Here is a 16,352-nt window from a genome sequence, read left to right on the forward strand (position 1 = left end):
ACCCCATAGGAGACTGAACCAGACCTACCTGCTAGTGTTGGAGGGTCTCCTGCACAGGCAGGGGTGGCTGTGGCTCACCATGGGACACTGGCAGCAGAAATTCTGGGAAGTACTCCCTGGCGTGAGCCCTCCCAGAGTCCGCCATTAGCCCCACCAAAGAGCCCGGGTAGGCTCCAGTGTTGGGTCGCCTTAGGCCAAACACCAAAAGGGAGGGGACAGCCCCACCCATCAGCAGACAAGCCCATTAAAGTTTTACTGAGCTCTGCCCACCAGAGCAACAGTCAGCTCTACCACCACCAGTCCCCTCCCGTCAGGAAACTTGCACAAGCCTCTTAGATAGCCTGATCCACCAGAGGGCAGGCAGCAGAAGCAAGAACTACAATCCTGCAGCCTGTGGAACAAAAACCCCATTCACAGAAATATACAAAAGATGAAAAGGCAGAGGGCTATGTACCAGATGAAGGAACAAGATAAAAACCCAGAAAAACAACTAAATGAAGTGGAGATAGGCAACCTTCCAGAAAAAGAATTCAGAATAATGATAGTGAAGATGATCCAGGACCAAAAAAGAACGGAGGCAAAAATAGAGAAGATGCAAGAAATGTTTAACAAAGATCTAGAAGAATTAAAGAACAAACAAACAGAGATGAACAATACAGTAACTGAAAAAGAAAATACACTATAAGGAATCAATAGCACAATAACTGAGGCAGAAAAACGGATAAGTGACCTGCAAGACAGAATGGTGGAATTCACTGCTGTGGAACAGAATAAAGAAAAAAGAATGAAAAGAAATGAAGACAGCCTAAGAGACCTCTGGGACAACATTAAATGCAACAACATTAGCATTATAGGGGTCCCAGAAGGAGAAGAGAGAGAGAAAGGACCCGAGAAAATATTTGAAGAGATTATAGTTGAAAACTTCCCTAACATGGGAAAGGAAATAGCCACCCAAGTCCAGGAAGCGCAGAGTCTCATACAGGATAAACCAAAGGAGAAACACGCCAAGACACATAAAAATCAAACTGGCAAAAATTAAAGACAAAGAAAACGAATTGAAAGCAGCAAGGGAAAAACGACAAATAACATACAAGGGAACTCCCATAAGATTAACGGCTGATTTCTCAGCAGAAACTCTACAAGCCAGAAGGGAGTGGCATGATATACTTAAAGCATGAAAGGGAAGAACATACAACCAAGATTACTCTACCCAGCTAGGATTTCATTCAGATTCGATGGAGAAATCAAAAGCTTTACAGACAAACAAAAGCTAAGACAATTCACCACCACCAAACAACAAATGCTAAAGGAACTTCTCTAAGTGGGAAACACAAGAGAAGAAAAGGACCTACGAAAACAAACCCAAAACATTAAGAAAATAGTCACAGGAACATACATATCGATAATTACCTTAAACGTGAATGGATTAAATGCTCCAACCAAAAGACACAGGCTTGCTGAATGGATACAAAAACAAGACTCATATATATGCTGTCTACAAGAGACCCACCTCAGACCTAGGGACACATACAGACTGAAAGCGAGGGGATGGAAAAAGATATTCCATGCAAATGGAAATCAAAAGAAAGCTGGAGTAGCTATACTCATATCAGAAAAAATAGACTTTAAAATAAAGAATGTTACAAGAGACAAGGAAGGACACTACATAATGATCAAGGGATCAATCCAAGAAGAAGATATAACAATTATAAACATATATGCACCCAACATAGGAGCACCTCAATACCTAAGGCAACTGCTAACAGCTATAAAAGAGGAAATTGACAGTAACACAATAATAATGGGGGACTTTAACACCTCACTTACACCAATGGACAGATCATCCAAACAGAAAATTTATAAGAAACACAAGCTTTAAATGACACGATAGACTAGATAGATTTAATTGATATTTATAAGACATTCCATCCAAAAACAGCAGATTACACCTTCTTCTCAAGTGCACACGGAACATTCTCCAGGATAGATCACATCTTGGGTCACAAACCAAGCCTCAGTAAATTTAAGAAAATTGAAATCATATCAAGCATCTTTTCTGACCACAACACTATGAGATAAGAAATGAATTACAGGGAAAAAAACGTAAAAAACACAGACACATGGAGACTAAACAATACGTTACTAAATAACCAAGAGATCACTGAAGAAATCGAAGAGGAAATCAAAAAATACCTAAGGACAAATGACAATGAAAACACGATGATCCAAAACCTATGGGATGCGGCAAAAGCAGTTCTAAGCGGGAAGTTTATAGCTATACAATCCTACCTCAAGAAATAAGAAAAAACTCAAATAAACAACCTAAACTTACACCTAAAGGAACTAGAGAAAGAAGAACAAACAAAACCCAAAATTAGCAGAAGGAAAGAAATCATAAAGATCAGACCAGAAATAAATGAAATAGAAACAAAGAAAGCAATAGCAAGAATCAATAAAACTAAAAGCTGGTTCCTTGAGAAGATAAGGAAAATTGATAAACCATTAGGCCGACTCATCAAGAAAAAGAAGGAGAGGACTCAAATCAATAAAATTAGAAATGAAAAAGGAGAAGTTACAATAGACACCTCAGAAATACAAAGCATCCTAAGAGACGACTACAAGCAACTCTATGCAAATAAAATGGACAACCTGGAAGAAATGGACAAATTCTTAGAAAGGTATCACCTTCCAAGACTGAACCAAAAAGAAACAGAAAATATGAACAGACCAATCACAAGTAATGAAATTGAAACTGTGATTAAAAATCTTCCAAGAAACAAAAGTCCAGGACCAGATGGCTTCACAGGTGAATTCTATCAAACATTTAGAGAACAGCTAACATCCATCCTTCTCAGACTCTTCCAAAAAATTGCAGAGGAAGGAACACTCCCAAACTCATTCTATGAGGCCACCATCACCCTGATACCAAAACCAGAAAAAGATACTACAAAAAAAGAAAATTACATGGGCTTCCCTGGTGGCACAGTGGTTGAGAGTCCGCCTGCCAATGCAGGGGACGCCGGTTCGTGCCCCGGTCCGGGAGGATCCCACATGCCGTGGAGCGGCTGGGCCTGTGAGCTGTGGCCGCTGAGCCTGCGCGTCCGGAGCCTGTGCTCCGCAATGGGAGAGGCCACGGCAGTGGGAGGCCCACGTACCGCAAAAAAAAAAAAAAAAAGAAAATTACAGACCAATATCACTGATGAATATAGATGCAAAAATCCTCAACAAAATACTAGCAAACAGAATCCAACAGCACGTTAAAAGGATCATACACCATGATCAAGTGGGATTCATACCAGGGATGCAAGGATTCTACAATATACGCAAATCAATCAATGTGATACACCATATTAACAAGTTGAAGAATAAAAACCATATGATCATCTCAATAGATGCAGAAAAAGCTTTTGACAAAATTCAACACCCATTTATGATAAAACTCTCCAGAAAGTGGGCATAGAGGGAACCTACCTCAACATAATAAAGGCCATATATGACAAACCCACAGCAAATATCATTCTCAATGGTGAAAAACTGAAAGCATTTCCTCTAAGATCAGGAAGAAGACAAGGATGTCAACTCTCACCACTATTATTCAACATAGCTTTGGAAGTCCTAGCCATGGCAATCAGAGAAGAAAAAGAAATAAAAGGAATACAAATTGGAAAAGAAGAAGTAAAACTGTCACTGTTTGCAGATGACATGACACCATACACAGAGAATCCTAAAGATGACACCAGAAAACTACTAGAACTAATCAATGAATTTGGTAAATTTGCAGGATACAAAAGTAATGCACAGAAATCTCTTGCATTCCTATATACTAATGATGAAAAATCTGAAGGAGAAATTAAGGAAACACTCCCATTTACCACTGCAACAAAAAGAATAAAATATCTAGGAATAAACCTACCTAAGACAAAAGACCTGTATGCAGAAAACTATAAGACACTGAGGAAAGAAATTAAAGATGATACAAACAGATGGAGAGATACACCATGTTCTTGGATTGGAAGAATCAATATTGAGAAAATGACTATACTACCCAAAGCAATCTACAGATTCAATGCAATCCCTATCAAATTACCAACAGCCTTTTTTACACAACTAGAACAAAAAATCTTAAAATCTGTATTGAGACAAAAAAGACCCTGAATAGCCAATGCAATCTTGAGGGAAAAAAAAGGAGCTGGAGGAATCAGACTCCCTGACTTCAGACTATACTACAAAGCTACAGTAATCAAGTCAATATGGTACTGGCACAAAAACAGAAATACAGATCAATGGAACAAGATAGAAAGCCCAGAGATAAACCCAGGCACCTATGGTCAACTAATCTATGACAAAGAAGGCAAGGATATACAATGGAGAAAAGGCAGTCTCTTCAATAAGTGGTGCTGGGAAAACTGGACAGCTACATGTAAAAGAATGAAATTAGAACACTCCCTAACACCATACATAAAAATAAACTCAAAATGTATTAGATACCTAAATGTAAGACCGGGCACTATAAAACTCTTAGAGGAAAACATAGGAAGAACACTCTTTGACATAAATCACAGCAAGATCTTTTTTGATCCACCTCCTACAGTAATGGAAATAAAAACAAAACTAAACAAATGGGACCTAATGAAACTTAAAAGCTTTTGCACAGCAAAGGAAACCATAAACAAGACGAAAAGACAACCCTCAGAATGGGAGAAAATACTTGCAAATGAAGCAAGGGACAAAGGATTAATCTCCAAAATATATAAACAGCTCATGCAGCTCAATATTAAAAGAACAAACAACCCAATCCAAAAATGGGCAGAAGACCTAAACAGACATTTCTCCAAAGAAAGACATACAGATGGCCAAGAAGCACATGAAAAGCTGCTCCACATGACTAATTATTAGAGAAATGCAAATCAAACCTACAGTGAGGTATCACCTCACACCAGTTAGAATGGGCATCATCAGAAAATCTACAAACAACAAATGCTGCAGAGAGTGTGGAGAAAAGGGAACCCTCTTGTACTGCTGGTGGGAATGTAAATTTATACAGCCACTATGGAGAACAGTGTGGAGGTTCCTTAAAAAACTAAAAACAGTATTACCATATTGACCCAGCAATCCCATTACTGGGCATATACACTGAGAAAACCATAATTCAAAAAGACACATGCCCCCTAGTGTTCATTGCAGCACTGTTTACAATAGCCAGGACATGGAAGCAACTTGTGTCCATCAACAGATAAATAGATAAAGAAAATGTGGTATATATATACAATGGAATATTACTCAGCCATAAAAAGGAACGAAATTGAGTCAGGTGTAGAGACGTGGATGGATCTAGAGACTGCCATACAGAGTGAAGTAAGTCAGAAAGAGAAAAATAAATATCGTATATTAACGCATATATATGTAACCTAGAAAAATAGTACAGATGAACTGGTTTACAGGGCAGAAATTGAGACACAGAAGTAGAGAACAAACATACAGACACCAAGGGGGGAGAGCGGCGGGGGGGTGGTGGTGGGATGAATGGGAGATTGGTATTGACATGTATACACTGATGTGTATAAAATGGATGACTACTGGTAACTGACTACACTGCGGAACTGAATGAATAAGCATTTTCAGAACTCTAATGGAAAACTGATGAATTCATAAAAGTCCTAACAAAAGATCAAGATAAAAAAAATTAATTACATGGGACTGAGCGAACTGATGAGGATGATTATAATTTTTGTTACTTTCTGTTTGAATACAAAAAAAAATCCCACAAGGACTCAGAGGCAAAAAATATACAAATCAATTTTCACTGCAAAGTAAAGGAGCTGCGGGCTTCCCTGGTGGCGCAGTGGTTGAGAGTCTGCCTGCAGATGCAGGGCAAACGGGTTCGTGCCCCGGTCCGGGAAGATCCCACAGGCCGCGGAGCGGCTGGGCCCGTGAGCCATGGCCGCTGAGCCTGCGCGTCCAGAGCCTGTGCTCCGCAACGGGAGAGGCCACAGCGGTGAGAGGCCCGCGTACCACACACAAAAAAAATAAGTAAAGGAGCTGTTACAGTGGAGGATTCCTGGACTGAATATCAATATTAGGACACAGTGTGAGTGTGTTTCGTGTTTGGTAATTGCAATCATTGTTGCTTTTGTTGTGGTCATCCAGTTACAATGCTTGGTGTCAGTTTATTTGTCTCTTGTAAAAATAAAATACAGTGTGTGTGTGTGTGTGTGTGTGAAAAAAAATAAAATGAATGACTACTAAGAACCTGCTGTATAAAAAAATAAATAAAATAAAATTCAAAAAAAGGAAAGAAAATGTAAGGGGCCGGTGTAGAAGATGACAGCGGTCAGGAAGTTTGTGAGCTTAAAAATAAATGGAGGGCAGCCAAGGCACTAACTTCCTAATCCATATTATTAACATTATAAAAGTGGATGATAGAAAAAAAATGGAATAGGAGGGAAGGTACGAAGAAATGCATGCAAACTAAATTCCTCGTCTTTTAGCGGGAATCCACAGACAAGCGGAACGACTACAGTTCACAGTTAGTGAGTTAATAACACCATTCTAAGCACTTTTATTTGTAGAACCTCATCCAATCCTACTAGTACTGTCCCTATTTATTCGCTGGGAAATAGACACGCCGGTAACTTTCCCACGGTCGCACGCGCAGCCAGAATTCCAGTCCCGGCCCTGGTGCGACCTCCGCCCGCGAGCAGGTGGACGGTCCCGGCGGGGACGGGTCTCCCCGCGCGGCGTTCACACTCACCTTCCCGGGCTCCATCGCCGCGCGCAGGACCGGGCGGCCACGCTGCCCTCAGCAGGGCCAGGCCCCGGGAGGAGACGCCCCGGCACCCACACCCTTGGCCGGGCCGGCGTCCCGCCTCCTAGCAACCGGCAGGCTGGACAGCCGAGCGCCAAGCGACCGTCGGCCCAGCGTGCCCCGCGGCCTCCTCCAGCGCGCCTGCGCCTCCCCGCCTCCTGGCAACTGGTAGGAGGGGCAGCGGAGCGCAGAGCAACCGCCGGACCGGCATGCCCCGCGCCGCGCCTGCGCCTCCCCGCCTTCTAGCAACAGACAGGCGGGGCAGCAGAGCGCCGAGCGACCGCCGGCCCGGCATGCCACGCGGCTGCCCCCAGCGCGCCTGCGCTTCCCCGCCTTCTAGCAACCGACAGGCGGGGCCGCAGAGCGCTGAGCGACCGCCGTCCTGTGACACCCAGGAGGCCCAAAGGAAGCGGGGGGAGGTGCAGAAGGAGGCTGAGCGCTGCGGGGACTCTCGTCGGGTGGGATGTGTGTTTCCGGGGGCGCGGGGTCTGCAGCCTGCTGTGAGGCCCGGCGGTGCTCGGGGCGGGGAAGAAGCCGGGCTGAGCCTGCGGGCTGCCGGCAGGACCGGAGCTGCAGCAGGGAAACAAGCAAACCCGCCTTTCGAAGCGGGAGCGGAGGGAGCTTTCCTTCCGCGGAGGCTCTCGATCCTCGAGTTACTTTGCCTGTGGTTGTCGTTTCGTAGGACATATTTTGCAGGATTGGTAGGAATCACAAAGTATCTGAAAAAGTAATTGTTGAAAGACGCAGCTTTTATACAAATCAAGAGATGAGAGGACTGAAATACTGACACATGGTCTGCATCTCACATTTATTTTACCACAACTATTTTCTTTAAAGCTTAAAATAGAAGCCAGCCTTAAACCTGCAAGGCTGGAGAGGTGTGGGTCCCACGCCCGTGTTGCACGTTATAACTGACATTTAGCCCTGATTCTGCAAACTGTTTCGCGTCTGTTTAGCCTGCAAATGTTACTTAGAAAAGATTCCACTTACCGTTTTCACACGAGAGAGAGAGAGAGAGAAGGCTCTCAAATCGTGTGCTAAGGAGCACATCGGTGAGCGTGTCACTAGGGGTCTGTGCTTTTGATGTCATGGTTTTTCTGTAGACACACTATTTTTCAGACGTTGTGTTTTTGAGTCACATACTATTACGGTTTATGGATCAATCTACATAAAAGCCATTTACTCAGCTCCTTGCCTTAGAGAAGTTAATAACAGATCTAATCGTCCTTTTATATTTAATTGTGCTCCGGTTTTGGAGTTTCCACTACTACCTTTTTCATTTTCACTCAGCAGGGCTTAGGAAGAACCAAACAGGAAAGGATGGTAGGAAAGGTAATTTCAGTGATAGCTATGATTTATTTAGGAACTGCTCCAAAGGAGGCACCAAACTGAAACCTTCCCCTTGGTAATTCATTTAATTCTCATAGCGTCCCTGTGAGATAGGCATGTTACTGTTTTTCAGATGAGGAGACTGAGGGCCAGAAAGATTAATTCAGTTGCCTAAATTCAGAAAGCTAGGGTGGTGGATGGTCTGACGCCAAAGTCCATTCTCTGTCAGCTGAGAAAACAGCTCATATTGGGAAAGCTTCAGACTGTTGACTGTAATGACAAAGTCATCAGCCACAGTATTAGATTAAGTCACGGACACGCACATTGCATGAATGAGCTGGGCTTGGCCCTGGAACCCTCAGAACCCTTCTTCCCCTCCCGAGTGCAGTCAAAACTCCTGTCAAGATGTGTCTTGAGTCTCTTCCTCATTTTTTTCCACTCCAGCCCCACCAATCCATCCTCTGTTGCAGGCAGCAATCCAACAGGTGACTCACCTCACCCCCTGCTTCTGTCTCCACCTGGCTCTCACTCGGTTGCACTCTTTTGTCACCAAACAGAATGATTTAGGGTTCCCCAAATGCACCATATTCACAGGGCTATCTCCTCTCTCTCACCATCCCCACAATATTTGCCGAAAAAATGTCAATAGAGGAAGTTAAAACGATCTTTCTCTCCTTGGACTTCTTAAAACAATTATTTTCTAAGTAACTTATTTGCCAATCACATTTTATCTTGTGGTGTTTCTTCTATCATCTTTCTTCAATAGATGACTCACAAGTTCATTTGATGACATGGGGACTGTTAGAGTGCTGGAGACATAAATAAAACACTGCCTGGACCTCTAGTTGCTCATAATCGCCAGGAGCGAGAAATATGCAAACAATTATTAAATAATGTGAAAGTGTAAGAGCTACTCATAAAATGCAGTGCATGAGGAAGTGGCAAAATGTGCCTGGAGGAAAGGAATGAGGATGGGAAGGGCCTCATTTCAGGTGGAACTTGAAGCACAAAAAACCCAGGCAGAGGCATGCAGAGAACATCTTAGGGGAAAAGAAATATAGGTGCAAGTGCAGAGGGAGGGAGAGGTTTGGAGAGTTTAGGAAATGTAATAATTGTATCTGTAACAGTGCTGTCCAGTAGAAATATAATACGGGCCACAGGGGTTATCATAAATTATCTAGTAGCCACATCTTAAGAAGTGAAAGGGGCTTCCCTGGGGGCACAGTGGTTAAGAGTCCGCCTGCCAATGCAGGTGACATGGGTTCGAGCTCTGGCCTGGGAAGATCCCACGTGCCGCGGAGCAACTAAGCCCGTGCACCACAACTACTGAGCCTGCGCTCTAGAGCTCGCGAGCCACAACTACTGAACCCGCGTGCCTAGAGCCTGTGCTCCACAACAAAAGCCACCGCAATGAGAAGCCCACGCGCCACAACGAAGAGTAGCCCCCGCTCGACACTAGAGAAAGCCCGCACGCAGCAACGAAGACCCAACACAGCCAAAAATAAAAATTAATTAATTTAAAATAATAATTTAAAAAGTGAAAAACACAGATGAAATCAAATTTAATAAAATATTTAACCAAATATATACAAAATATTATCATTTTGTCATATAAAATATATTTACAATATTGAGTTGTTTTATACTTTTTTAATACTGGCCTCGAAATCCGTTGTGTATTTTGTACTGACAGCACACCTCAGTTCAGACTGGCCCCGTTTCCTGGGCTCACAGCCCCACGTGGGCAGTGCAGGTCAGAACACAGGGTGTGTGAGTGGAGCGGGATGGCAGGAGACAAGGCTGGAATGGGGGACTGGGCCCTGGAAGGCAGAGACTAGGTGGCGGCTTGGTGGCCTTTGGGCTCTGTTCAGCCTCGTGGCCTTTGTGCAGGCTGCTTCTCTGCCCGGATCCCTGCAGCTTTACCCCCTGCTCACGCCAGAGCCTCCTCTGCTTCACCTGTGTCTGATTCGCTTGTCACAGTCTCCCATATCCTCTTCCGTGTAATTTAAGAATGTATGTCTGGGCTTCCCTGGTGGCGCAGTGGTTGAGAGTCTGCCTGCCGGTGCAGGGGACATGGGTTCGTGCCCCGGTACGGGAAGATCCCACATGCCGCGGAGCGGCTGGGCCCGTGAGCCATGGCCACTGAGCTTGCGCGTCCGGAGCCTTTGCTCCTCAACGGGAGAGGCCACAACAGTGAGAGGCCCGCGTACCGGGAAAAAAAAAAAAATGTATGTCCAACTCCTTCACTAGACTATAAACCAGTACAATTGCAGGTTGTGATAGAAACAAAAGCGCTTTTTTTTTTTCACAGTAATAAGTAACTTTATTACAAAAGTCGCATCACGATAGTGTCACTGTAGTGTGTGGATATGAAACCTACCTGCCATGTTAACTAAGGGCTGGTGAGAAGTCACTAGCAGCGTGTTTTACAGCCTGCAGTAAAAGTGGGAATTACAGGGTACCTACTCTGTAGGGATTGTGAGGATTGAAGGAGTAATTCTGTAGAATAGTTAGCATTTTGTGTCTGGCGCAAACCGAACCATCAGTAAAAGTTGTTATTAACACTTTTATTATTGTTGTTCTTATAGGTTATCGCCTAACCTACAAGCATTTAGAGATGAAAATGGGTGGGATACCAAAATTATAGGCTTCCTTTGTAAATTCACAAATTATCCACTACCATATGAAACCATAATTGGAGCACATTTTGGAATTTCAGAGAGCCCATCAACACCCCTTTCTTCTCTTAACCCACAGAGACTGTAGTGGCAGAACCCTAAATGCCCCTCGAGTCCGTGGTCCACTCTCCTTGAGACTGTGATGAGTTCACGCCGGAGACTAGCTTACTAATCAGCTAAGTCAGAAAGGAGATTGTCCTTAGTGGGCCTAACACCAAAAGAGGTGACGCTTCAGAGAGACACTCCTGCTGTCCTGGGAGAAGAAGCAAACGGCCACATCAGGAGGGGTCATGTGGAGGGAGCCGAGGGGGACCCCTGAATGTCAGCCCCCAGAAATCAGGACCTGAGTCCTACAGCTGCAATGAACTTGGGAGAGGATCTCAGGTGAGAGTCTCCAAGAAGACCACAGCTCAGCCAACGCTTGACTTGCCTTTCTAGGCCTGAGCAGACGGGCCCAGCCAGGCCGCGCAAGTATCATCTTCATTATTGGTAAACACTGAAACAGGGCTTGTGACTCAGTACTCGGCTCCAGTTGGGGACTCTAATAGGTACCGCCTAATTCAGACTCCTCCACAAACATCAGGTCTCCCCTCACAGGCACAGAGCTGCTTCGGGGCTCCTGAAACCTGAGCTGTACTCAGTAGATAAGTTTCATCATGGAGACAAGCCTAGACAGGATTAACTCACTGCCACAGAAGGCTTTCCACAGGTGGAGACATACAAACCAGGTTTTGAAAGATGCATAGGAGTTTTGCATAAGGACAGAAGAGAAGGATAGTTCAGACACAGAGAACAGCAGTGCAGGTGCAAAGGCACAGAGAGAGTAGACAGAGTGGTTTGGGGAGAGTGAGAAGCAGTGAGACAGTGCAGGGCACAGACCCTGGTTGGGGGGGGGCGTGTGAGGTGAGATGCAGGGTCAGAGCTCTGCTTGTTCTGCAACGGATCTTTTTTTAAATTATTATTATATTTAATTTAGTTGGCTGAGTTCGGTCTTAGTTGCGGCACGTGGGATCTTCGTTGCAGCGTGCAGGATCTTTAGTTGCGGCACGCAAACTCTTTAGTTGCGGCATGTGGGTTCAAGTTCCCTAACCAGGGATCGAACCTGGGCTCCCTTCTTTTGGGAGCGTGGAGTCTTAGCCACTGGACCACCAGGGAAGTCCCTGCAGAGGATCTTTAATTTCACAGCAGAAGCAAAACAAACAGTTCATAAGCAGGGAAGAGATTCAATCAAATCTGCATTTTATATTGGCCATTTGATAGAAATAGGAACTTTAAAAAATAGTTTTCCAAATAATTTCAAATTTAGAGAAAATATTTGAGTACAAAAGTCTCCATCACCCAGATCATACAGCATGTGCTTCCACTCGCCTGTCCCTGACTCACACTTATCATCTATCTACACACACACTTACCCATCATCACTGGTCTTTCTCTGAGTCATCTGACAAAAAGCTTCAGATATGATTACTCATCACCCTGAAATACTCCAGGGCCTGTTTCCCCAAAGCAAGGACAGCCCCTGCTCCACAACCCTCCCAGTCCAGAAGTAAAGATTGATACAACTCTGCTGTCTAATGCACAGGCTGTCCCCCAAATATTTCTTTTCCTTTGTGGCCCAGATCCCACTCAGGAACATACATTGCATGTAGTTGTGCCTCTTCAGTTTCCTGCAATCTGGGGTAATTACAGTTCCTCAGTAAGAAAACAGGGGGCCCCCCAAAATATAAAAAATTAAAAAAATTAAAAAAAAAAGAAAACAGGGGCCTCTAACACTTCACCTGTCCAGTGAGCCCCCAGGCCACACCTGGATCAAGCTTTCTGGTAGAGACGCCCAGACATGCTGCTCTACTCCTCTCAGCTCGTGGAGTCAGGACGCAAAATCCCAACGTGTCCCTAGCTTGCTGGCAATATGTAGCTGGGTCACACCTGCCGGCTTTTCCCTTTGGGATTGACGAGTACCTAGTAGCAGGTATTAAAACCTCCACCTACCATCCTTAGCCTCCACTGATAACTCACTCCAGCCCTACGGTGACCGCTAAATGCCGATTTTCTGCTTCCGTCACTCCAATGATTTATTTCACATGCATTCCTCACTTGCTCGTTCACCTACATCGGTATGGACTCGTGGGTTCCTGTTTTACTCACTGGGTTGTAATCTGCCAACATCATCCTTGATTTTGCTGCTCAAATTACCCCAGATTTAATCAGTGGGCACCCCGCCCGTCGCCTCCTATGTCCTTTGGCATCATGTGATTCTTTGAAATTTTTCTTACTTTCTGGCACAACAAAATATTTCAGGCTCATCTGCTCCAGCCCTGAAGTCAACTGTTTCTCAGAAGATCCCTGGCTCCTTTTGCTGCAGAATGGTGTTTAAAAGTGAGATCTGGAAACTACATGTACGTCTACCTGTACACTTACATCAAAACACACGAGTTCATACTCCCTCCAACTCCAATCCAACACCTCAGGGCTCTTTCCACCTCCCCCTTTGCATGCTTATGAGATCTCCAACAGCAAGAAGCCTGAATTGCATTATCCTGGATAACGCATTATCCTAGCACTATCCAGTGTATGTGTCTATTTGCCAGTATAACCAGGCTGACTGGTCACCAGTACTAGGCCTAACACTGTCTCCTCCGTGCTGGGGAGCACAGGTCTCTAGGGAGCTTTTAAAGAGGGCAAGATTAAAGAGATACCAATCAATTAAGAAAATGTTGTAGTAATCTGGGCAAGCAAGCAAGGACCAAGCTTTTCCTGATTCCTCTAGTTGCACAGCAAAGAGACACACTCAGGTGGCTCAGGTAAAGAATGTGTGATTGTGTCACCAAAGAAGCATCTGAGAAAAAGGAACAGGAGTCTTGATGAGTCTGGGAAAAATGAGACTCGTTGGTAGTGCCAACTAAAAATTGTCGCTCGCCATCTGCCTCTACAAAGATGAGGTCACCAGCCACTGCAGTCGCTGGCCTTCCACACCCCCTGAAAGGAGTTCAGGGCAGAGATCAGGAATGAGGCCCTTTGTGCTCTGCAAAAACCGGCAGAACAGGTCTTCAGATAGTTAGATATTTTCGGGAGACCATGTTATGAGCCCAATTTCTTGCATGTTCTCATAGCTAGAAAAGCACTAAAATCATTTACAGAGACATCTGCTCCTCGTGACGAGCAGCCACATTCTGCCAAAATGTGTGCTCGACTGCGTGTACCTCCTTCACCAAAATCACACATATGCTGAACAACCCTCCGTCCCCACCCTGGCCCGCTGTTTGGAGCAGTTCCTCAGAACAATCTGAGAGGCTGTCTCCTGGACTATGGTCCTCATTTTGCCCCAAATAAAACTTAACTCACAACTCTCACTTTGTGCATTTTTTTCAGTCGACAGTAACATGAAAGGAAGGGAGGCAGACTGTGCCCCTCCCCTCTGCACTGAAGCCCACATAGAGGTGCTGGGGAAGGAGCTAGGACAGGGAGAGGGGAAGAGGTGGACGAAGGGTTGATAAGGCCCAGTGCTAGGCAGGAGGGGATCTAAAACAAAGCAGAACGGATTGAACTTAAACTGAAGGCAGCACTTTTCTCTGAAACTAGAAAGGAGGAGCGCAGAGGCTGAACCTTTACAGTTCTGCACTGGAACACTCACAGTGATGCTCCTCTTTCCTCTGAGAAAGCAGTGCCTTTCACTGGAGAATTGTCTGCAGAGAAGGTAAGGAAAGAGGTAACATGAAGAGGTCACAGGAGATTGAGGTAGAGAGTAAAATGTTAGCAAAAACCTAAGAACTAGGCCGGGCCTGCCATTAGACTCAGCAAAGAATGAGATGGGTTCTGCCTTGCTGGGAAGTGGCCAGAAGTTCAGTGGGGTCACAAAGGCAGCAGAGGCTGGAGGCTGATTGGTGCACAGCATGGGCCTGTCTCTTCAGTGTATTTTACATCCTTAGACTGCTCAGGTCAAACGCTTTATCACAGACATGCAGGATTCCTTGTGTGGCTCATGTTCACCCAACTCTTTATCTATAGGATGTGATTCTACAGCTTTTTAGAGGAAAGACTGCAAGACAGAAAGGGTCATGCTCCTTCCTGTGTTAACAAGGCAGCTACTTGTTTTGAGGTTGTAACTAGGTCTTGAGTGAAAGGTGGCATTAGAGCTTTAAGCTGTTGCGTAGGAAAAGGGGTAAGACTCACCATTTTACATATTTGCAACTCACATCATGTAATTTGGGGGAAGGAAAACTATTCCTTTCCTTGCTTGTGGTTTAGTGCCCTTGCCCAAAGCTGAGTGTTCTACCCCCTGGGGCAATGTTTATGAGATTATATGTTTATATATATATATCTCCATAGCCACACACACATATATGCATACATAATTACATACAGACTCACAGATGAGGTGAGGGGAGGTATCCTTTATTCATTCAGTACCTGCTGTGCCAGGCACTGTGCTAGCGTGAAGATATGATGATACACATAATACAGTTCTTGCCCTCATAGACTTCAAGCCTAGCTGAATGATTAATGAGACTCTGGCAAAGTTACCAATGCACGCAGATGCTTGCCTTCCCACTGCCCCCAAAGTTCACGGGAGCAGCAAGTCTTCACTCACTGCGTCTAACAGGGCTGTGACTGCAGTTCTCTTCAGCTGGTGATCCTCTTCATCTTTCAGCCTTTCACTCTCCTGTCTGCACGGCAAGATGGTCTGTGGGATATCACTGTTTTGTCCTGAAAATGGCAGTCTTTGCCCCTGCAACTACTGCACAGTTATCGTTATTCCAGAATCCCTACAATATGGCAGGGAAGGGCCCATGTGACACGAACACATCCACCAAGAACTTAAAAACATGTAAGCTGCTACATTTCTCTCCAGTAGTCCCTGCCCCTCCTAAAGATGATCGCGCAAGGCTCCCAGTAACATAAAGATTTGAAGAGCAAGAGAGGGGAAAAAACTAGCCCTATTGTTACAAACTGAATTAAAATATCCTTGGAACTCACTTAATATGCTTAAAAAACTTTCCTAGGCTGTCCTCTGCAACTGTTTGGCTTTAAGGAGACTACAAAATAAATATAATTACCCTGATTGAGTTTTGTGGAAAGCAAAGCGATCAAAAGCTGTCTGTGCTTCTAGAAGCGATTCAGAAATCGCGGGCAGGATGTCAGCGCCCGCGGCAGAAGCTCTCGGGCACGGACAGCATCCTGCTTAGTGAGCGGGCGCTGGGTCCCCGCTGTCCCGCCGGGCGAGGACAGTTCCTGTCCCACGCGCACACAGGGGCCTATCCCGCACGCTCCTCACGCCTCCGGAACCGCTGAGAGAGTTCCATCAGTAAAACGTCTGCACGCTGGGGGCTCTCACCACAGCCGGGGACCCACAGAACCACTCGGATTTTCTAACAGCTTGGAAGTGCCTTTAACACTGACACCTTAAAACTTGGCAAGTGTAGCGCAAACTCAGGAGCGTGTACTTCTCCTTCCACAGCAGCCCTGCACGAACCGCGACCCAGGTGACGGGGCGAGCTGAACCCTCACCGCCCGCGGGTCCAGCCCCAGGAGCCAACCCTCAC

General features: G+C 45.1%; 1 protein-coding gene across 2 annotated transcripts in view; it reads right to left on the minus strand.

Annotated features, from left to right (window-relative positions):
* DYNC2I1 (dynein 2 intermediate chain 1) overlaps positions 1-6,902 on the minus strand; it is a 44,229-nt gene extending 37,327 nt beyond the window's left edge. For both annotated transcript variants that reach the window (XM_060305012.1, XM_030854384.2), the window contains exon 1: positions 6,752-6,902. In XM_060305012.1, coding sequence (XP_060160995.1) covers positions 6,752-6,766 — 15 coding nt within the window. In that variant the 5' untranslated portion in view covers positions 6,767-6,902. The remainder of the gene's footprint in view (positions 1-6,751) is intronic.
* Between the last annotated feature and the right edge of the window lie 9,450 nt (positions 6,903-16,352).

This window comes from Globicephala melas, chromosome 9 (assembly GCF_963455315.2).
Source record: "Globicephala melas chromosome 9, mGloMel1.2, whole genome shotgun sequence".
Taxonomy (NCBI): domain Eukaryota; kingdom Metazoa; phylum Chordata; class Mammalia; order Artiodactyla; family Delphinidae; genus Globicephala; species Globicephala melas.